The sequence below is a fragment of the Anopheles marshallii genome, chromosome 3, assembly GCF_943734725.1.
Source record: "Anopheles marshallii chromosome 3, idAnoMarsDA_429_01, whole genome shotgun sequence".
Classification (NCBI taxonomy): Eukaryota; Metazoa; Arthropoda; class Insecta; order Diptera; family Culicidae; genus Anopheles; species Anopheles marshallii.
This window is the reverse complement of record NC_071327.1, coordinates 9,204,085-9,228,100: the sequence shown is the minus strand read 5'-3', so window position 1 is coordinate 9,228,100 and position 24,016 is coordinate 9,204,085. Positions and strand designations below refer to the sequence as shown.

The 24,016-nt window shown below is 46.5% G+C and overlaps 4 protein-coding genes across 4 annotated transcripts; 2 read left to right on the top strand and 2 right to left on the bottom strand.

Moving 5' to 3' along the window:
• Positions 1-11,040: 11,040 nt before the first annotated feature.
• LOC128710734 (translation initiation factor IF-2-like) lies at positions 11,041-12,068 on the top strand. Its single transcript, XM_053805589.1, has 2 exons — positions 11,041-11,046; positions 11,121-12,068. The coding sequence occupies exons 1-2, from the start codon at positions 11,041-11,043 to the stop codon at positions 12,066-12,068; spliced, it is 954 nt and encodes a 317-aa protein (XP_053661564.1).
• Positions 12,069-15,444: 3,376 nt separating this feature from the next.
• Positions 15,445-16,865, bottom strand: LOC128715168 (polycomb protein eed). Its single transcript, XM_053810049.1, has 3 exons — positions 16,791-16,865; positions 16,421-16,726; positions 15,445-16,344 (listed from the first exon to the last, which is right to left on the bottom strand). The coding sequence occupies exons 1-3, from the start codon at positions 16,863-16,865 to the stop codon at positions 15,445-15,447; spliced, it is 1,281 nt and encodes a 426-aa protein (XP_053666024.1).
• A 406-nt stretch (positions 16,866-17,271) lies between these two features.
• LOC128715167 (U4/U6.U5 tri-snRNP-associated protein 1) lies at positions 17,272-20,417 on the top strand. Its single transcript, XM_053810048.1, has 2 exons — positions 17,272-20,210; positions 20,277-20,417. The coding sequence occupies exons 1-2, from the start codon at positions 17,334-17,336 to the stop codon at positions 20,415-20,417; spliced, it is 3,018 nt and encodes a 1,005-aa protein (XP_053666023.1). The 5' UTR covers positions 17,272-17,333.
• Positions 20,418-20,860: 443 nt separating this feature from the next.
• LOC128714767 (protein-glucosylgalactosylhydroxylysine glucosidase-like) lies at positions 20,861-23,479 on the bottom strand. The gene is made up of 4 exons (XM_053809648.1): positions 23,394-23,479; positions 21,781-23,325; positions 21,223-21,710; positions 20,861-21,147 (listed from the first exon to the last, which is right to left on the bottom strand). The coding sequence occupies exons 1-4, from the start codon at positions 23,477-23,479 to the stop codon at positions 20,861-20,863; spliced, it is 2,406 nt and encodes an 801-aa protein (XP_053665623.1).
• Positions 23,480-24,016: the final 537 nt, after the last annotated feature.

Genomic DNA, 24,016 nt, shown 5'->3' with positions numbered 1-24,016 from the left:
TTGCGTACAGGGAGAAGAAATATTTGAAAAATATGAAGTAAATCTAATCTATCATTTTCCGTTTTTCTTTTCATTTGAGCATTCTCAACGACCATTTCAAAACTAATTAAATTTGACGAAATAAAAAACACTCATCATTAATCCGTAAGCTGCGCAGCCAGGAGCGAAGAGAATTCCCTCAAAACTCAAAACTTCAGACCATCAGTCTTGAGTGTATTGAGTGCTGAGAAAAACCTGGCTCATCTACAGAAGGCTCGAGAATTTTTGAGACTCCATTTGACAGCGTAGGCCAATTCATTTGAAATATAACCCATCAACGTATAATTTAATTTCGAAATTAACAATACTGAAATTTAGATTCTTTTAATACGAAAATGAACATAAATGAACTCAACTGTCAACCACTGAAAAAGTTACAAATTTTACCAACTCAATACAGAATCAGATATCTGAGCAGAGCCTCAACTTGGTTCTAATGCCAACCATTCTCCGTTAAATGGTGTTTGTTTTCGATCCTTATTAATCAACCCGTTCTTGTAACTTTGTTACTATTAATTCACCTTTCTTTCCCAACCGACCACCAGTGCGTGTGATGTTCCGATATTGCTTCCTAATCCGGCACAAATTAACTCCAGCTCAATTATCTGGCGCCGCTCCAGTGGCTCATTGAATCACGCACGCACCCTGGCGTACCATTTTTGTGCGACACCGAACACTTTTCTTGGGGTGAAAGATGCGGTTCCAACGAAATGGAACATCCACGATGATTGATCGTCTTTCCGCCCCCAAGGGGCTACCCGTTTTGACCGTTTAAAGCCTGCGAGTCGTACGTATGCATGAGCACCGCCGTACGCAGCGGCGCAGCAAGAAGGTGGACAAGCCCGGTTCGCGTCTTCCGAAGGCAGGAATGCATATCGAGAAGGTGGATTTATGCAGTTTGCTGTTTTTGGACCCGGCGCCAATAAAACAGGTCAGAGCGGGAATTCGCCCTGATATCAGGTACGCGCGCACGAAGCATGTTTCGTGATACAATTCTGGTTTCCTCGGATACAATCGCTTATGTTGGACACGCCTCCAAAACAACCAAATCGTTCGATATTTACAGGGCAGTTTACGAATGATCGATAAGTATAAAAATTGTAATAATCCGGATGATTGTATCTGATGAAAAAAATGTTTACCAAATTGCTAGTTTGATAAGTATGTCCAAAACTAAAACAATAATACAAAAAAGCATAAAATTTTGCTGTTCCTAACATCGCAAAAAAAAAAACGCATAATCTAATCCTCACTTCGTAAATTTCATCCATTTTACTCGCATGATCGTACATGTTATCATTAAAAAATCATCGCATCTTAAGCACCGACACTAAATGATGCCTTTATCGTGTCACGTAAGCGCATGGACAAATGGGAACATTAGACCACAAAACCCGCGCCTATCGCATCGTATCGCGGTCGCGTGGCACCACCGATGCATCCAACGGGACCACCGACCGACCGGGGTGTAGAAGCAGTGGGCATAATAATCGACCATAAACGATACGATCATGATGATCGCGCCATCGCAACTAGCTGGCTGCAGTGTGCAGTGGTGAATTGAAGGCAGCGCGTGAGGGGGAGGTGGAGAGCGTAAGGGTGGAAACGACAAATCATATGCTCGGCTTTCGTTCCGTTTTTCCACACTCCACAACTAGCGGAGTACTTGAGCACTGCGGAGCAAACATAAATGCACGCACCTAACGGATCGCGGGGCATAACACAGTTACTTCTGGCTGATAAACAGGTGTTGGGCGCGGAGATAAGAAAGATCGGAGCCCGCGGTAAGGGGTTGATGCAGCCCCAACCTGGACGCTACGCAGGCAGGCAGAACGAGGACACGCGCCCGAATTGCCGACATGCTGGCGACCACAACCATTCCAAGTCTTGAGGTTGTTCGTTCTCTCGTTTTTTTTGTTTGCCGGACTTGTTTCATCGATGTATACGCACATAGTCTCCTTTCACCTTATTCGAACGATCGTTTATTGCTTATTCTGGGCGCAAAAACACACCGTCTAAATGTGTTTCCCCTTTTTTAGACGCCTTTCCCGATACTTTAAGTATTCCTAGTGCCCCAAGAAGGAAAGATACCGCAACGAAACATTGAGAACTCGATACACGCACGGAACGTAATATAAACATACGGACGCATCTTCTTCTTCGCCCCGATGGACACATAACCGCCAGCTGGTGAAGCTATTCGAACACTTTCTAACTCCTCGTTGTTATGCCATAAAAATGACGCCAAGGTACGCAGAGACTGCAAACCTCTGTGGCTCTAAATGAAGCTTAAAGTGCATTGATGTCTAAAAAAACAAATCCGCGTTCCTCCGGTACAGACACGATAAGATCATCAACAATAAAGAGCAAATTAAAGTGAACTGCTTGGGGATTCCTGCTTCAGGCCGGCAATGCAACACGACGAAATGATCTTACGATGAAGCAATTTGCTGCGATTGCTTCCGGCAGTCAGCTTTCGATGCGGGCGGTGGGAGAATGTATAATGCGCTTCCTTCCGCAGATCAAAAAAAAAAAAGCTGTGCCAAGCGAATGGAGCGATATTTACGACCAATGCTTCCGTCCCGAAATGAGGGGAGTTATGGCGATGATGTGTCCGAGATTCCGAAACCACATCTTCAGACATAACCTAACGCAACATACACACACACACACACGTTCATCGCACCACCAGAGGAAGGAAAGGACAGAAAGAGTATAGCACACGCCACAGCATCACCAACTGCTGTGCTTAATATATTTATAAAGCACTTAAAGGAAACGGCTCCATCATAATCTTCTGCTCCTGACGAGCGCGTACGCCACCGTCAAGCGTCGCACCATACGCTGCACACCAGCGAGGACTGCATCCGTATGTGCAAGACCCAGAGGGAAGAAGCAAAGCAAATCGAAGAATAGACTGCATAAAACCGTGGGCAAAACCTACACGACAAACCATACACGTCCACAGACCGAACTCGTCTCTTGCCTTCCTCAGGGTACGCTTCTTGGTTTGCCTTTTTTTTTTGTTGCAAACAGTTTGCTGATGAAGTAACGGTAGCAGACAGTGGACAGACGACGTCCATCCAGGAAAAAGCGAAACGGTTGCCGAATGTACCGAAGAAGTCGCGCCGGGGGTAAACCCTTTACCATTCCTTTCGGGCCAGTTTGGTGCACAAAACGAGCGACTTCATAAATGTTGCTCGTTAGGCAAGGTTTTATGAGCGATTACCTGTCAAGCATAGTTTGTTTAGAAAACATATGATTTTATTGCTCAAGCGTGATTTAATCGCTCAGCATGCAGATGCATCGCGGATGAGCAATCGGGGCAGAAGAGAAATTAACTCGACAAAGATGTACATTTCTTTTCCGATGGTCAGAGTTGACTGTCGACAGTGAATTTGAAGTTCAAAAAGTAATATTACAAGGAAATAGTCTCAAGTCTGATTTATACTACTCTTAAATAACTCAAAACGCCTTCGACAACGACGTTTAGTGGTTTAACGTTCAGTCTGGATCGGGACAACATAGCCAACATTTGGTCAACACATGAGGAAAATTCTCAGTTCTGCCTATGTCAGGTTTGCACACTTCCCTTTCAGCCACTCAGGGGAGCTTCCACCTAAACATCATCAACAACGGTCGGACCGTGACGATAGCGGTGAAGGAATCGCGCTTCCACTTTGATTCCACGACGCGTGCCAAAGCCGGCGAAACTCCATTGCCGTGCTTACAGCGCAAACCGACGCCGTTATATGTCATTCTAATTTGTTCCACCTTCCTTCTACTGCTGGACAGACTTACAGACACACATGCACATGCAACGCATCATCATCATCATCATCAAACAACAAGCTGAGATTGCAACAACGCACGATGTATGCAAGGCCGTCTGTCCGGTGTGTTTGTACGCTGTGTGCACTTTAAAGTGCGGCAACCCGCAGCTGCTGAGTGATTGCACTGCTTACGACGGCTCTCTACATGGTTCGGCATGATAATTGGATGACGATTGACGTTGGTCGAGTTGTTCCGGAGTAAGTATGGGGGGGAGGAGGGTTGTTTGCTGTCCAAGAGAGTGATACAAATTTTATTAAAGTGCGGAGTTTACTCACAGTTATTGAATCAGCTCAAAATACTGTTTGATGTATTATAAGTTTTGAAGGCATTATCTAATACGGAATATAACATAATTCTTGAAATTCTTTGCAATCTATAAATACCTCTGGTTCTACGTTTCTAGTTCAATTTTATATCAGATCAAGTTTTCGATAATTTCTTTGCGTTCCGCATTGAAGGTGTTGTGATATCTTGTGCCACAATTCTACTATCAAGTGCTTCCATGTTTTTATGCCAGATGCTCTTGTCGTTTGCTCCTTGATGCGATTGTTTTCATAGTGGTTTGCATTGTTTTATCTTCTAAAAACACCCCTGTGCTACGAAAGAGTCTATCCAGAAGAGATTTTCATCCACGATCTCCAGTGGATTATACCGAATAGCCTAGGCACGAGACCGTGGGACCCCTACCGTGCCATGGACCTACCAATATTTGGCAAGATAAGACGAAATATTACTATATCATCAGTTACATTAAGATGATCAGCTTCGGGCATTCAAAATTTTGGAGAAAACAATACATTTACAATTATTTTTTTTTGTTTAATGATTGGACTAGGCAGGAAGTTCGTGACTTATTCGTGTGTGAAATTAAACTTGTATCAATATCTTATTATCCTATCTAATGAAGAATTACTCCTTATTTCCAAGAAACAGTACGCACAATAATACAGTAATGTAAACCTCCTCCCCTTCCAATGGCGTTTGGAACCATTTTTCCATGCACTGTTGCGTACCGTGGTGGAGCTCCCTTTTTGCCTCAGAACTACGCATTAAACTGCGCTGGAGGGAGGACTCGCATTGCACACTACAATTCCATTGACGTAATTGACCGTTCGAAACCGCACGTCCTGTTTCCCTGCCACCCGATGTGTGAGTGCCGTTTGCAAACATTCAAGGGGAAAATCGTTAACAAGTTTTAGCTTTTTATGCGTCACCTCCAATTCTCCTCCCCCCACACTTCGAGAACGCTCCACCACCCTTTTCATGTAGCGGTTGCCGCCATACTTCAGTGCTGCAGCAGTATGGAACACATGGAAACGTTATCCTTGACGAATTTCATCAATCTACGAAACGCGTTACAAGGAAGCATGGAATCATTATTGCATGATTGTGTATCGTGTACCAACAATTACAAACGCTTAATAATAGTTACACACTTTGCAACTCGCTCCCCTGATGTTGTGCTGCACCACAATCGTTCATTAGTGATGGTAGGGAAAATAATCCTCTGAGGAACCGACTGAGCTCCACAACTCATTATACCTGCATTCGTTGCAATCAAACAAGCAAAAAATGGCTTGTAATAAGCATACTCTCCCCCCCTTCAGTTTTTGGTTTATGTTAATGTCAATGGCATCAAAGCTTATCAATCACCCTCCTCGAAACGAGGGCAACATAATACACGAATGATATTACATCTGTAGTATGAACTCAAAAACATGATTTATTACGATTTTGAACTCATAACTACACAAAGGATATGTAAAAACCCTAGCATCCGCTATGGTAGAATTGTTTTACCCCGAAAATTAATGTAATTAAGAAGAAGCGTTCTAGTCAAAATGACTGATCCGGTGGTTCTTGTGTTATGAAATTGGTTGTGTAGTGATCGTCAATGAAACAACGATAGTGTTCTAATGTTAATAAGAGAGCTCACTCGATAACTCAGTCACAACCACAATGCAGGTGTGGATCAAGTTTCTCGGAACGGATCCAAATTTCGCTTGCTTCTCAATACACACATCCACCACTGCTACACCATTGGGAGCTGGAGGGGTGGGTGGGTTCGGCTAATTTACTAGCCAAACAGACGACAGCAGTTTCGCGAATCAAGCATGCGAAAGGAAAAGAAGGTTCACATCGTCGTACAGACGAGCAGATACACAATTTCATGCCGGCCGTACAAAAACGCAACTGACCGGCCGTCAGGTTCACGTGCGATAAAATTAGCGACCGACCACTGTCGGTGGTGTGGCAGTGTGATTTCCGTTCATTTCCACGACCCCCCCGAAACACCACTCAATTCACGCACGGTCGCCGCATATTCATCACACCGAACATTGTGTTTTGTCTTCCGCAGACAAACTGCTTCCTTTGCTCGGACGCGCTATTGTTGCGAAGAAAAAAAAAAGATTTGCGTAATTCGAGGTCAATTTTTATCAACTTAACGTTCCAAACATCAAACGAAACATTCCGCGGACAAAACAGAAAAAGGCGAACTCACACTCGCCGAGGGCCCGCAATGGTGCAATTATTTTTCCACCAAAACTAACAACAAAACAATCCCACTTCACTGAAGGTTGCGCCTCGAATTTATCTGTGCCTCGGAATGTGAGCGACTTGAGCGAAAAACCCCAAATGCTACGAGCACGCTCGTTTAATAATCTATCCCTCCCTCCCAGAGTACGCTAAAACATGAACCGACGCATCGCAAGACATACATAGGTGCTATTTTGGCAAACGGATGCTTCACCGGTGCTACCGAGAACGACGCGCATTCCTTCCTGCTGTCGTGTAATCGATGCTATTTTCACCGCCGAAGATACAATCATAGCACGGTCTACCCTTGCTTGTATTTCTTTTTTTTTTATTTACTTCAAACATTCCTTTACCAATACTTACACATCTTCGATCGTGCTGCCGCCTGCCATTGTGCTGTGCATGATGATTGAAGATCGTTCCAACATTGCAGATCACCACAAGATCAAATTATGAACCAGTTCAATGCATTGCAAAAGCAGAATGGAATCCTTAAGCGAACACCTTTTTTCTTGCCTCCTGGACCTGGGTGTCGTTCGCACTACCACACAAAGGTGCATCAGCGGGATGTCATTACATAATGATGATCGAAACAATCACCACTTTTGGTAGATCGTGGTTGAATAAACGGCACTTCTATAAAGATGAAGCAATTGCACCAAAACCAACGAAACATTCAGCTCATTTCGCACACTCTCTTTCCTGCAATTCGGCACATTCATTTACGATAGCAGTAAACTAATCCTGCTGCCCTGAACTAAGCGGAACGTTATGCACCTATAACACCACACAGCAGAGCAACGGGGCTACTAATCGACCGAACAAACGCAAACGATGCGATAGACTAGCCCCGTGGCTGTCACCGATTAGCGATTACAATTGGAACATCCCTCCCGATCGGGTGGGATCTGCCAGTGTGAAAAACGTCAAAAAATTCGGAGATGCATCCGGCGATTCGTGCGACGCGCGAGCAGGTAATTAAAGATCGGAAATTGTGTACGTCTAGTTTTTTTTTTTTTTTGTGTGTTTTGTTTTTGGTTCACCGTTTGTCATGGGCTGTACGTTTCCGCGCTTTGCGCGAGTGTTTGTGCAGTTGGTGTGCTTTTACACCGTGTTCGATCGATTTGGTTTCTGTATCTGCTAGAGCGATCGTGTTTTTTTTTTGAATGATCGTTTAGAAAACTCTCCCTACTTTTTGGGGGAAAACTCAGTTAGCAGTGGAAGCTAAATCCCAAATAACAATAACAAAAATTGAAGCGAAAAAACCATACGTATGATCACATTTGACTATGACTTTGGTATTGGTATCGCTTTCGATTAGGTTTCGCAGCTATTGTTTTGTACGGATAAGCTCTTGCGAATTACACACCCCTTCCGCCTCATGCTTGCTTGAGCCATTTTATCTTGCATGGCACCTTTACGCGGTAAGATGTGCGCGCAACCCAAACTCACGACGCTCCTACCCACCAGCGGCATATCACGGGGCGAGCCGTTGTCGGGCGAGCGCATCGCTGAGCAAAAAAAAATACCCCGACGTCCAAGTGTCTCTGGGGTCGATTAAGATGCAAATCTACGTTTTGCAAGCTGCAAGCCTTGCGCGCACGGAAAGTACACCTAGCGAGAGTGGAAAGCAGTGAGCCGTCGTAGCTCGGGATGCACGAGATAGGGTGGTGATGCTGTATGCGATCAACGACGCCACGGCACAAAGTCCACCATATGGTGGTGAACCCCTTTGCCAACCGACAACTGCACCGCATCGGTGGATGCACTCAATGCACACTACACACTAGCGATCGTGTGCGCGCGTTAAGAGGTTAATGGAGGTAGTTCTGCGCGTTTTTTTAATGATAATTTTTCACTGCAAAACCTCTCCGAAAGGACAGCACACTGAAACGCGTGTGAATTTTCGTTGAACATAACTAAACGAGAAAGCATTCAGATAGTCAACTTTTAACAATTTATAAAACAGGAACTACATAGGTTTTAACACTAGAACTACCGGACCTGTCATTTTGATAGGAAGGCTCCATTTTCATTACATTAACTTTTGCCGGCAAAACGATTCTACGATTCATTCAGAGATGAAAGAAACTCCAACGTTTCAAAGACTCTATTATTCTTTCAACAACAACAACTCCATCTCAATTTGGGCCTACCACACCCCCTCTGTCCATGTAGACGATCTAAAAGGACTTTACGGGCTGGATCGTACGGTGTTATTCTCATGACATGACCAGCCCACCGGAACCTGGCGAATCTAATAGAGCTCGTCATTGTGGCGGCTCCTCCATTGTCGTGCCACACATACGGGTCCATAAATCCTTCCGAGCATCTCTTCCTCTGGAACGCGACTAAGAAGGTTTCGTCAGTTTTGGACAAAGTCCATGTCTCAAAGGCGTATGTGAGTACTGGAACTATATAAGTTCTAAATAGTCCCAGCTTCGTTCGTCGCGACAGATGTTTCGAGTGCTAAAATTAACAATACAAATACAAACATTAAAACTGGAACAATGAAATCAATCAAACAATGAGAAGTGCTTAAAATGCTTGGTGGTTTTAGCGTTAAATTAAATTTTCAGTATTAATCTTAATAACAAAACAACACTATATATTCAAAATCTGTATATTCTACGACTCCCAACCACAAATATTATGCTTCTATCAACATCTACAAAGGCAGACGAATAAAACTTCATAGAATAGCAACATAATATCAAACATAATTGCTAAACAAATTGTTACACATTCGTCGAGGAGAGCGCAGAAAGCGTATCATTCTTTTGGGGAAATTTCACCAGCTGTATGTACAACACCACTTATTGACCACTACACCGAAATGACGGATTTTGACAGCAGCAAGATAGAGCAACCCAAACAGGTGGGTTCGTGGCGGTGTACAAAACCGTTCCAATTCACCTATCATGGCGCGGGGTGTGGTTCCCTGTTTTTTTTTTTTAGCCGATAATAATAGATTTTCCACCCCAAAAGCAATGGGCAAGTGCGTCGCAGCAATGCAACCCCTTACTACCCCGGCACGGTACACACACCGGTCGCACCATCCTTTACACAGACCACTACAAAGACAACAACAAAACCACGTTAATTGGGACTGTTGCGACAGTCTACAACGCGAACCTGCTTTACAGGGGAAGCGAGTACAGACGGTTTGAGTGCATGTGTTCCGTTCCCGAGCACCGAAAGATCTGTTCGTGCAAATAAAACAGAAACAAAACCCATTCGACCACTAATCGGTCCCAAAGCAGTGTGGCGCATCGTAAAGCTTCTAACGCACTGTCAGTGTTTTGTTGCGATGCATCACCGGTCAAGTATTTGTGGGCATCAGTCCGGCATCGGGACGGTTTGTGAGCTAATAGGTCGCGTGATTCTACGCCGACTTTACATTCCCTGCGTCGTTTTTTTTTGTAAGCGTCAGTGTTTGCTAAAATAATTTGAAACGTGTCGGGCAGGAATGAATCACAGTGCGGCCGTACATTGGGAGCGTTCTCCCAACAACAAACGCAATCATTAATACACGAAAGAACAATCCAATGCCGATAATGTACATTTGTTTGCAATTATATTTAGGAAGAAAAGGAGAATATCAAAAGATACTTTTGGCCACCGCGTGTCGCAAACTAATCGCCAATACGGGTCTGTTTCCCCTATCCGCCACATGCCACCCTCGCACGGTAGTGTGTTGGAGACCTTACGTTCCCAAACTCGTACACATAATGATAGCAATTTTTAACTTTTATCATTACATCAGTTTTTCATATGAATAATTATGCTCTTTTCCTTGCGCTATCAAAGAAACAACTGCCGACCGTTCCATTATTAGTGTTCCTGTCAGGGTGCAATAAAAAAAAAACACAGATAGAAAAAAACATGGTTCCAAAACTGCTGCAATGATTGCCGTCGCTACTGTGTACAGCGCGTCCACAAACATTCCGCGTTCCAACCCGAACCCCGTTCTGGTGCTGGTGAAATGGAAAACAAACGCAGAATCATATCCACAGCTCCCATAACCCACAAGGACGCCAACTTCACGTGGTATGCAATTTTGCACAATTATCTAACAACACCGGCCCCACGTATTCAGACCCCCCCTCCCTGCTGCTTGCACCCCGCCATTAGCCCGGAGTCGGGCGGTTTCCCCGCATTCAAGGGAACGACCAGCAGTCACGTCACTAGCGAGACCGGCCCGGGCCCTTTAGCGAGGTGTGTGGCAGACAGGTGATGACCGGGTCGATCGAATCGGAATCGTCATCGCCGGGATGGTTTTGCAACGATGCGCCTACCTAGCGCCCAAAGCGGAATGAAGATGGTCGCGAGATAGCTTGGCGATAGCGGCGATCGCCGAAATATGTCGACCCCTAGAGGTCATCGCGTAATGCACACCTTTTGGGCAGAAATCATATCAGGTTTCTCGACAGACGACATGCTTGGTGTGGCAGAGGTTGGGTGATGGGTGGGAGATAGACCCTTACGCATGATCCATTTAAATAGCGGCCGTCCGGGAATTATGGGACACATTAGACATTGAACTCTCCTATTGAATGCGTCTGCAATCAATAGCAGTAGAGATACGAAGAATAGTTGTTCTAGCCCGAAAGACCATCCATCGCCAGCATGAAGGTAAGTATGGCCAGCTTAGAAGCGAATCACCTCCACCGTGAAGAACCATCACTCACCAACTCCGTACTTCGCAGATCGCATTTAGCCTCGTGATGTCCGTGGCATTGGTGGCCTCGCTCTGCACGGCGAGCCCACTCTTGGTCACAAAGCATGTGGTGAAAAAGCTGGTCGCAAAGCATCAGCAACCCAAGACAGTGACGCACGCCGTCGTCTACACGCCCGTCGTGGCACCGCACCCGGTGGTTGCCGCACCATCCCTTCACGCAAAGCTCGCTAGCACTTTCGGTGCGCTGCTGAAGCACCCTCTGCTGCAACATCCCTGGCTGGCCAAACTTACGCCGGGTGGTGTCGTCGAGGTGTACCGCAAACATGTGCCTTCTGCCGCACCGTACCCTGCCGCCGTTGCTCCTCCCGTTGCCGTGCTGGATCTACCGCATGAAGTGGAAGAACATCATACGGTGACCACCGTGGTAGCTCCACCGGCACCTGTACACGTCCCGGAACCTGTGCACGTCCCAGAACCTGCACCCCTCCCAACACCAGTCCCCGTTGTTGTTCCGGCCCCGGTATACGGTGTCCCGGCACCGACCTACGGTCTGCCAGCTACCTCCGAGCTTTCATCGTCAGCATCTTCCAGCAGCACCTCGGAAACATCCGGTGCCGATAGTGCGGCGAAATATGTTGCCGTCAATCTGGGCGCACGGCACGAGGCTCCCCTGCCCGGTTACGATCATTCGGTTGTGCTCGAAAATCTAGAACCTGCCCCAGGCACCGAGGGCTTGACGATGTTGGTGCCACCGGTCGTTTCTAACGAGCTGCACAACTGGAACGCTGAACCGGTAGTGCTCAGAGGGGAGGATCTGCTATCATCCGGCTATCTGCGAATGGCCGACGGGCCGACGGTGGAAGGTTCCAGTGATGGGGAGGCACGGTACATCGCCATCAACAACGGCGTACGCCACGAAGCACCACTGCCCGGATACGATCATTCGATCGTGATCGAAAATCTCGACACCGTTTAGAACAGCCATCGTTCCAAAGAAAACGCATCGCTCCGAACGGGCCGGTTAGGTTCTGGTTGTAAATCTCAGCTGTCCGTGTGTAATAAAGTATAAAGCGATTGTCTTCGAAATGGCAACGTGGGAGGTCTTTTTTTCATGCAGATTCTACATTCTTTTCCGAACAAAAAAAAAACGTACACAAAACATGCTAATTGGACGGCGCAGACGAGCGGAGGTTCCCCCGCGTGAACAGATAAACAGTTTCGATAAGGTCACAAAATTTCGAACACAATTCACGGCAAACAGACACAACAACTGCCGAATGCGTGAATCATCCATTTCCTGTGCTCATGATGAAACAATTCAACCCTCTCAGCTGATTGATATATTAGGCATATTACAGGCTAAAACGAAAACATTAGCCACCGTTATACGTATCAGGCTTGATCGCACGCCTGCCCGCAAAAAAAACCACACCCAAATGGGAATTAGTTTTTAGCAACTAGGAAAAGGAATGTGTGATAGATTGTTCACGAAGGAAACAAAAAAAACAGACACACACACACACGAAAGCAAAGGAAGATTAAAATTGATTGCGGATTAACTCTTCATTCGTTTGTCCGCGTTTATCTAGGCTGGTACTATTAGCACACGTACGTGAAAGTGACAACTTGGGAAAGAATGTAAGTGTAAATGAAGTCTCCCAATCTTTGGACACAAATGATTACTACTGCACACTTACTACATCAGCGATGTTTTCTTTGCCAGTAAAACTTAATTCTATTGCAGTGTTTCCTAATTGTTGGTTCTGCGAATTATGATTTATTTTTTTTACTTTTTTTGAAAAAAGGCATGACCAGAGGAATAAATTCTGTGATTTCCTTTTGCAAACATATTAAATATTCATGTTTTCTTATTTGTGACGCCAACCCAACTCAACGATCCAACGTTCTGGTGCAGATAACCGAGCCATTTTCTGGATAAGGCCAAACGGCCAGGAGGATATTCGTGAATATTCTAAACTCTTCATCCAATATGTGGGATGACTATACGGCGAAGAGTCTTAATTCTCAATAATAAGAAAATAAATGAATAATTCCGTATAGTTAATCCAGAACATTTTACTTATCTATATTCTACAGTGTGAACTAGACAAATATATTTAAACGTATTGCAGCATGATAAACATTTCCGACACTACACTCGTCCGTATAATTATCGTGGTTTTCCTTTAATTTTATTAAAACATTACTTGGATAGTCGGTCTTGGACATGAGGACACGATTCGGGTTGCGATTGGTACCGATCCTGTCCTGCTCTAACCGGTACCAATGACATGGGATGCAGGACTGAATATCCAACTACGGGTAAATAAAGTCACAGAAATCCAGAAACGGCAGGCCTAGATCGCTTGAGGTTGTTGTGCCAATAAAGAAGAGCAAGAAGTAGAAGAATCGCTTGGGATAAAGATTGTCCAGCCTGAGTCATTAAACAGATGAACCGACCACATATGAGGACTATTATTTAAAATTCCAAGTTAAAATTCATTGCGGCCTAGAGACACAGTGGTGATGTTATGAAATCCCATCCCGATCGTTCAGCTGACTGACTAACTGTGTAACTGGTGATTGGTAACTGACCAACGATGGTCAGAAATGACAGACTTGGACCTCCGAGCTTGTGGTCCCATAATCAAGAAAAAGATTTTCTATCTCCTATGCTTTTTACAACATGAAGCATGTTGCCGCATTTGGTCTTTAAAATGTTGCCACCCACACGAAAAAAGAGGATCAGTCAGGACGAACGAGATCGGTGCTCCGGGTTTGATCCGTACGCAAAAGTTGGACGACCCCTGTACTAAAGCTAGATCCTAGAGCAGGCGCAAGGCAAGGCCGAACATTACTGGCCCGTTTCTTGCTGACACACTTCTCGGCTGAAGTGTACACACACGCACACACAACAGCTGTTGGTAACAAGTGCCTCGGCGTGATCCAACGGAAGCCAGAAGTTTCATTGATAGTGAAAGCCGCGCAGAAAACATCCGCATCATCATCAGCATCATCATCCCCAACACCACCGTCATGACACTGTACGGGGCACCGCGCGGCCACGGCGATGAATCACAAACCCAGCCAATGAATAATAAACAAGCGCAAACCAGTGGCAGTACCGCAGCAGCAGAAACAGTAGCACCCAAATGCAAACACTTCCGCTTCAACGATTGGCCAATATGAGCCTTTTGCCTATACGGAGGTTTTTCTTTTCGCATCCTCAGTCCCCCTCCCCGGGGTGTTGGTGGTGAAATGCCTTTCTTCGTCCGCAATGGCGTCCCGCAAGTAACGCTTTCGCACGATTAATAAAACGCAACCCATCGCAGCTGCGCAGGTTTTTGTTTTGTGCGGTATCTCATGTGCGACCTTTCTACGGTGGACGTTTACAAGGCATTCGAAGCTAGGAAAACCTTTAACCGATGGAAATCAGCCCCGATGGATGGCTTTTTTGTCGTATACGCTTACCCCCCCACCCGCATCCGCCTTCTGCCGAGAGGCACTACACCCTCTCTCTTGCTTTCTCGCTCTATTTACTTACCGAGTTTCCTCTTCTTGCGCCCAGGCGTTGCGTTCCTTTCCAAGCGTTTGCCGTACTGGCAACAAACCAACCAAAAACGACAGCTCCTATTTTACCTTCCTCAGACGCTAGCAAGGCCACCAAACAGCATTGCTGCAATTGTGGCCACTTTCCCGACCCAGCAGCTGCACTTTCACGGTCACAAAACCAACACACAGATTGCGGTCGCGGGCGTGTAGGGCAGCGAGAAAAATCACAAGCACACCGCGTTAGGGGACGCTGGACGGGTTTACCGCTTCACTTCCGGATTGCAAATCACGGAATATTTGCACTTTTTGCAGCACCCACGCGAATTTCGGACGGGCAAAATACGGGGAACGCCAGCAGCGGAATCAATTTCAAGCACACAACTTAGAACGCACACGCACAATCACACGCACACAAGCCACAAATGTCAAATAACCGGCGCACTTTTTGACACATTGTTCTGGCCAAATTGTGACCGATCCCATAGTTTGCTGTGCTGCTTGAAGCTTGCCGCGAAGCTACGCCCATAGTTGCGAAAGCGAGATGAAATTCAACTAGAAAGAAGTAGCAGGTGGTCAGCATACGCGCATGACAACCGAACTCCAAAAGCGGGCTACATAAACGGACGCATCGATCGAACCACTGCACGCATTATTCGTGAGTTTTAAAACGGCAGTTATTTCAACCTTCCGAAGTTACATATTATTCGTATTACTGTAAATGGTTTTATTAAAATGGTTTTGATTCATGTGCACAATTGATTATTCTGTCCGGCGACACACTACTGTACCATGAAAGAAGGCTAGTTATTATTTATCTTATCCCACCGCCAAACGGTTCCATCGTCGCAGACGCAAATAAGTATGTTTCCAGATCGGGAAAATGCCGTTTGCCGGATGGGTGTAGTACATTTCGGGTGAAACAATGTGCTACAGCGTGGATGCACCGGATCGTCGGTGTCTAACTCCCAGATGTAAATCCGCCCAGTTTGGTTACCCAGCGCGAGATACTTTTGCCAGTAGTCCAGCGAGAACCGTACGAACCAGATAATGCACTCGCTGTACTCGAGCGTAGTGATCACGGTGGTGTTCGTTTCGTTATTTTTCACCTCCACATCTTCCAGCCGGCCCGGTTTCCAACAGACAATCGTGTTCTGGCACGACTTGGAAAGCACAAAATCGCCCATCCATCTCACACAATCGACGTAGTTCCGGTGGATGTCCCTAGTTGAAAATACCGGAAAGTGTTCGTTCACCGACGGGAAACGGGAGAGATTTTTCGCCTCGTTAAAGGTGTAACTGTTTTGGATGGCTTTTTTCATCGTTTCCGTATCGAGACGCCACATCTTCAACGAATGGTCCATCCCGCAAGACATGATCCGCGTTCCCAGGATGTCGAAATCGAAACTCAGCACCTCATCGCGATGTCCCTCGACGCCACCGAACACGGCAATGCAAATATCCGTCTTGGTGTTCCACAGCCGTAACGAGTGGTCCTTGCTAGCGGACATCAGCAGGTACGGTTCCTTGGGATGGAACTTTACTTCGTTGATGGCGTGCCCGTGCCCAATGTAGTATTTATGTCCCTCAAGCGATGCCGTGTTGAATACTCTTAGTACACCCCGTAGGCCACCAGCGGCTAGCAATGGGTTGCCCGTTTCCACATCATGAGACCATGCGCAGGTGTAAAACACTTCCTCCGTCTAAAACATAACAGTAACTGTATTAAAAACCTAAATCATCATCATTCCTTCTTGCACCAAGAGATCTGAATCGTACATCCGGATCTGCGTAGCATTGTTTCAGCGTTATTTTCCCATCGTGTTCGCATTGGTAAATCGTGACACGATTGCTTCCAACGGTCGCAAACGTAGGTAGCTCTCCGTTCTTGAGATTGTAGTTGAAAAGGCATCCGAAGAGCGACTGGCCGTGGTCTTCCTTAACGAAGCAACTAAATTTAAAGATCGGCTTCATCACCTTGGCCGATTTTTTCTTCGATCGTTTCCGCTTCTTGCGGTTGATCTGACTTTCACTCCCGTTCGAAGTATTGTCGGTGCAGGTGCTTCCCATGCTGGAAGTTTCATGCTAGGACGGGCGTAGAACACATTCAGTTATTTATTCTTAGTTGGATGTGTCCTATTATACTTACAATATCGTCATCTTCCTCGTCGGAAACATCGCCCTGGGTATTGTTTGCCGCTTCGTCCTTCCGAGCGAGTTTCATGTTGTCGTTTATTGTGCTGTTTTCTTCCCCCAGGATCAAACAAACAAAGCGCCAAAATGTCGGCAGAGTTTGGACCGTTTTTTAAACACAAAATCGTTATTCCAGCTCACTAGCACTACGCCCGGGGCTGTTTGATGTATTTCACACGTGTGTGATAGGGAGAAATGTAAAACAAACAGATTTTTCATACAAATTATCGAAAATTATGTTTCCCCAAGCCAAACACTGCTTTTTTTGCTGCGGTTTTTTTACTCGACTTGCCAGGTGACGTTTTCATCGATTATTGTGACGTTTTGAAATCGACGAACGCGAGCCATCTGTCAATCGTGCGAAAGAAGAAGCAAACGAAAAAGTCCTGTGTTTGGGAAAAGTGTGAAAAGTGTGAAAATCGAGGCTTTCTTTTGCTGAGAAAATACGGATACTTTGCTTCCTACATTTCGTGCTAACTTGAAACAGGTAAAAACAACCATGGGTTCATCAAAAAAGCATAAACGAGATTCTAAAAAGCATAAACGTCGTTCGCGTTCACGTAGCCGCTCACCACGGTTCGAGCGTCCGGAACGTGACCATCGTCGTCGTTCTGATTCCTACTCCGAGGATAACGATACCTACAGCCAAGATGCGGCCCGCAGGCACAAGAAACACAAGCGTGAGCACAGCGAGCATAGACATCATCACAGTCGGAACTATGAGCGCGAACATCGCACCCAGCGTGACAATCCGGAGGTGAATGCGGTCGCTGATGATTCCGATAGTTCGGATTGTGTGGAAGTACCTCTGGATGATGCGAGTGCACCGCCACCGCCTCCCTCCATCAGCCGTAAGTCTCCGGGATCGGATGCAGTGCCGTCGCCTCCTCCGCCCCCGCAGGTACAGAAGCGAAGGCGCTCACCGACGCCTCCGCCCGCCCCGAAGACATCATCAACCTCCCGGAAACGATCCGTCTCGCCGATTCCGTCCAACGGAGCTGGTGATGTGTTGTCCGTAGAAGAAACAAACAAACTGCGAGCGAAGCTTGGACTTCGGCCGCTAGAAGTTGGACCATCGAAATCCCAACCGGAACCATCCTCGAGAAGGCGTCAACGATCCCCTTCACCTCCGCCTCCACCGAAAGCGTCCTCTTCCTCTCGAAAGCGATCAGTTTCCCCTATCCCTGACAATGGCGCTGGTGATGTTCTGTCCGTTGACGGTACTAATAAACTGCGGGCCAAATTGGGACTTCGCCCGTTGGAAACGTCATCCAAAAAGCGCACACGGTCGCCGACCCCGCCACCTCCACCCAAGGCATCTTCTACTTCTACCAGCAAACGGTCCGCTTCACCCATACCCGAAAATGGTGCCGGTGATGCATTGTCAATTGAAGAAACTAACAAATTGCGAGCAAAATTAGGTCTTCGACCTTTGGAGGTTGGTACTGGGAGCAAATCGGCGGACAGTTCGAGTGCGAAAGGAAGCGAACAAGAAAACAACGAAAAGTTGAAAGATGACTGGGGTGAATTCTATCACAAGCCGGCAAAGAACTTGTCGGAGAAAACGCAGGAAGAAAAGATACGCGACAAGCTGAAGGAACGAAGAGAAAAGCGGGCGATCGAGGAAAAACTGAAGCGTTTGAAGACGCTCGGTGAAGAAGACGATGTAGACGATCTGAAAAATTGGGTTGCAAAGACGCGCGATAAGGACCGGCTCAAGAAAGAGGCCGAAGAACGTGCCCGACTTTTGGACCAGATGGATGAAGAATTAGTGTCTGGTGGTCCGGATATGGATTCCTCCGGACGTGCGGGATCTTCACGAAAACGTGCCACCAATAAAGGGCCGTATCGCGATCGCGATCTGGAAGGGCTTCGCGTAGAGCACGACGTGGAAGCGTTCAAAGAGGGACGGCAGGTCATTCTAACACTGAAAGACGCTAACGTGCTGGACGAGGAAGCGGGCGACACACTCGTGAACGTTAATATGATGGATGACGAGCGGTACAAACGCAACGTCGAGAACCGTAAGGCAAATCCGCAACACTACGGATACGATGTGTACTGTCAAGACGATGTAGATGAGTACGGTATGCCGAAACAACGCGAAGTTCTTGGAAAGTACAACGAGGAAATTGAAGGACAACGTAAAAGCAGCTTTGTCATCGGCACGAACGCCGAACAGGAAGCACAAGAAAAGCGTCGCCTGCTGGAGATCAAAACGAAGCTGGAGAAGAAAAAGCTCGATTCGTTAGAGACAACACCACTGACGCTAGTGTCGGATTACTTCACCGAAACGGAGCTGTCCTCGTTTAAAAAGCCCAAGAAGAAGGTTCGCAAAATACGACAGAAGCTACGGGCGGATGATTTGCTCGCATCGCTACCGGTCGAAGAAAGCATGGCCGATTTGGGATCGCGCTCGAGACGAAACGAGCGATCCGGTGCGCGGACCGTTACGACAGAAGATCGTAAAAATATACGGGCCCGGGCAGCCGAAATACTGGATACGGATGACACACCGACCATACCAGAAGATTTGAGCTCGGTAAAGCTAGAGGATGCGGTAGAGGATGATGAAGATTTGCAGGCGGCATTGCAGAAAGCACGTCGTCTAAAACAGAAGGAGGCGATCATTTCGAAAGCCCTACCGATTGATCCGGAGCGGATCAAGAGCGAGGTGAAAGAGGAGCCGGATAGTGGCGGTGAGCTCGATCATCATGGAGCAATGTTACTCAATTCGACGGCAGAGTTTTGCCGTACACTTGGTGACATTCCAACGTACGGAACGGCCGGCAATCGGGAGGAAGATCCGAACGAAATGATGGACTTTGAGCGGGACAGTGCAAGCGACCGTGATGGGATGGAATCGGATCCGGAGGAGGGCCCGTCACGGCGACATAATCATAGCTCACAGCACAGTGGCACCTGGAACTCGGTCAACACCGAACAGGAGCAAGAAGACAACCGTGAGCTAAAGGTGGAGGAGGTTGCAATTCTGGATGAGGAACCGGACGTTGCGCTCAGTGTCGCGGGAGCACTAAAGTTGGCCCAATCGAAGGGTTACCTTGAGCGGGAGGAAAGTAATCGCCCGAGCAATGCGCGATTCGCCCACTTGCAAGCTCAGAACTACTCCATCGAGGACAAGAATTATGGGGAAGAGAACGACAAGTATTCGAGGCGTGATCGTTACGCCGGTCCTATTACGGAGTTTAAGGAGAAGGAAACGTTCAAACCGAACGTAAAGCTCGAGTACATCGACGACAACGGACATCTGCTGACACCGAAGGAAGCGTTCCGCTATCTGTCGCATAAGTTCCACGGTAAAGGCCCGGGCAAGAATAAAGTTGAGAAGCGGTTGAAGAAAAGCGAACAGGAGGGGGTAAGTTGGGAGCATCCTTTGCGTGATGAAATAGCGTCCTTCTAATGCATATTTTTTCTGTTTTAGCTGATGAAAAAGATGAGCTCCACAGACACACCACTCGGAACGCTCAACATGCTGCAGGCAAAACAGAAGGAAACACAGTCACCTTTCATTGTGCTGAGTGGAACCAAGCAGAACACAAGCATCATCAAACAGAAGCGCTAGGAAAGCGTCTTATAGTCATAGTTCCTTCGCAAGGACCGCGAGTGAGTTTGCGTTTCAACAGGTTTTTTCTTTCTTCAAATCCATCTTCTCACGTTGGAGATTTTAAGCAATTCCATAGGAGAACCAAAAAAAGTGAATCAATAAAACATCCCGAATTAGGGCACGTAGAGGAAATGGTGCCATCCGCAACTCGGCGGTGTGAACTTCTGGTACTTAAAAGTCTATACCGATCCTGGCATAAGCTGATGACATAGATAACATTGGTTTACGGCGCTCCAACGTAGGGGATGTGTCTTTGTCGTATTCCTAAATAGTGATGGAGTGATAGCGATCATGCGTCCATCAGAAAGGCCGGAATATATAATCGTAAGCGAACGTCCAATATTTCGGGAAAAACATGTAAAAAGGTTCGCCTAATTATCCCATCGTAAAACGTTTACTTCTTATTTGGTTGATTTATTTTTTTGTTTCTTTCGAAGTCTTTTGCTTATGATTTCCTTTTCAGTCACTTTACCGCGGGTACGCTTGCTGCGGAGCGCTACGTAAATGCTGTACAGCACGCCAAGCAATCCAATGACCAGTGACACTACGATTAACTGCGTCGCCGTAAACAGTCGTCCGTTCTGATCGGCTAATTGCATTCCTAGGACGGTATCATGCAACATGCAAGTAGTAGCAGTGGTATCACGTTTTTGGCGTAACAAAAGTACACCAGTTTTGCTTCCCGTGTCTGAAAGTACAATAGAAAAAGAAACTCATGTAAACAAAGGCATTATAAGGTGGTGTATACAACAACTGATCATACATTCACACCCTTCGAAAAGATCACGCTCGAGATCGTCTACGAGCAGGCTGAGAGCTTCAAAGGCAGCTTGCGTGCCAGTTCCGAACGTAATACGGAAACTGTTTTGTCCTATGTCGAGTGAGAACTGTACTCCACCGTAGTTGAGCTGTGGTAGAAAGAGTCTCGTTGTTCCCGGTGGCAACCGAGGGTTATTAATAACCAACTTGCCGTGTCTTAACCGAACTCCTGCATATCCGTTGATGAGCGATTGAAGGAAACCTCCCGCACCGGTAATAAAGTTTCCGGCACCGTCGGCACCTTCACCATTTTCGCTCCACACATGGAACGGTGCGCGCAGGTACTGTTTGTAGCTCTTGCGGAACATCGCCGCGGCATGGTCCAGTTCGTTCAGATCGAGATGACCAATCGTGTGAATTGCCCACGTCATGGCTGGACCATCGGGGCGCGTTACCATCGAGTAGAGCCGGAGATTATTTGCTTTCGTTGACCTGTACAATAGGGATAAGCAATATAGACACAGTTGTTAACGGAAAACGGCAATCACGATCAAGAACTTACTCTTTCATCGGAAACTCTAATGGGTAACCTAAAAGCACAACGTCCGCTTGCTTGATTTGTGTACCGAACGTGTACTCCTTATACTCCGGATGCACATCGTACTGCGCGTTGTATGGCAGTGTGATACTTTTAGCTACCCTTAGGAACTCGGCAAACTCTTCCTCGGAAGCATCCGGAAGCGACGCTCGACAGTGACAACCCACGAACGCACCGAAGAACAAGTTGTGTGCCGCAATCACATTCGTGTAGATACTGTTCGTGACGTTGTGATGGTCCTCATCCGGGCCCATTATTCTTCCAATGTCGAACGTGTCCGTGTCAGCATTGTAATCTACTCTACTTTTCCAAAACCGTGCCGTTTCGTACGCCAAACGGCACGCATCCGTACGCAACCAGTCAAGATCGCCCGTCGCGTAATAGTATAGCCGGGCCGCGTATGCAACGTCAGCGGTTATGTGGTGCTGATACTCCGGTACCTGTGGACAAAAGTCCGGCGTCACTTCGCGCCCTGTAAAAGCCGACTCCCAAGCGTACTGCCAACCCTCGTAACCATTAGCACGAGCATAATCGGCGGCCGCTTCCGTGACCAGTGTTCGGTAATGTAGAAGTTTACGCGCATTCAACGGATCGAGCAGCAGGATCGGAGGAAACATCCACATTTCCGTATCCCAGAAGCTGTGTCCCTGATACTCGGTCAGCTCCTTGCCCCCACGACCTAACCCTGATGGAGAAAGTCCGTAGAACGGATAGCTGCCCGGTTGGAATGACGACTGGGAAGGAAGTGAGCTCGACAAGTAGAACGCGCTTGCTTTAATAACTCGATCTAATCGCTCGTTTCCTTCTACACGGATACCATATTTTTGCCACATTCGATCCATCTCCACCCGATGCATCCTTTCGTGATCGTTCGTTTTGAGACCACGAAGTTCCTTTTCGACTTCTTCCCGTGAGTGCGAGAAAACGGTCAAGTATACATATTCACGATCCGTTTCCTCAGGAGTGAGCGTTAATGTACGCGGAACTTGCTTGTATGCAACGCACACCTGATGTCCTTCGGTTTGGAACTTCAGATCTTCCACTTGCTTAGTCCTGCCGCACAACAGCAGGTATCCGTCACCGTCAACATTCAGATTCTCCAATGGATTTACTTGCAGATCCACACTCTTAGATCCCATCAGCTGGCGGGTTTCTATTTCCAACAGTTGTTTCGATTTCATCCTTCGAACGTGTATCCGGTTTACGATCGTTTGATCGAAATATCTATTCGGATAGACTTCGTGATGCACCCTGTAACCGCCGGCAGGATCTTCCAACGTGGTCCGGAACTTGCCACTCCTCATATCCAACTGATAGCGGCAGTTTTTCGGTTGCGTTTGCATTGACGAACAGTTTGCAAGCTGAATGTTGGCGAAGTTTGGAATTCGTGCACGGTGGCTTACTCCTTTCAAACCATTGTAAACACCGTTCAGATGGACGGAGTCCCCGTACACTACGAATCCGAGATGTCCATTTGCTAACGTTGGTGTTACAGCCTTGTTCGGCAATCTGACCAGGGGAAAAATCATTTATACACAAGAGCATAGAGAACGTAGACAAAATCGAATTATAATTACTTGGTAGCGTTGAAGAGGAAGTTGTAATCATTTCCACGTACAGTCAGGAAAGACAGGCCGAAGGCAAACAATGTTAAATACCACATTTTGCACTGATAACAGATAACATTTTCTGGTGCCGGTTTGAATGGTTGAAGCACCTATTTACGTCGCTGAACCACCAGAAACAGATCGAACTGACAGATGACGTGTATTTGTTTATTATATTTAGTTCGTACAATTTCCAGCAGAGAGGTTTAAAGGCGCTGCTATCGGCTGGAGGAACTCGGGTGGTCCACTGTGGGCAGTTTGCTTTTTTTTAATTTTATCCATTTTAAATATCATTGTAACGCATTTTTAGAGTCAGAGAATTTTCAGCAGGAAAAATATAATTTAGTGCCCAAATAATGAGACGTTCATCAACAGTTGAAAGGTATTACATCACCCGGTCAGAAAGGATACTGGAATTCATTAAAACTTGGGATAAATATGAAAAAGTCGTGATGTTGTTTTTAAATCAATTCGGGTGATATAAACACAGGCGGACATTTCAAGAACAACCATACTTCTACAATGTTACAGTGTAAAAGCATATAATTTCCTTAATATCTGCTTTTTAGCTTACAATTATGACCAAGAATATT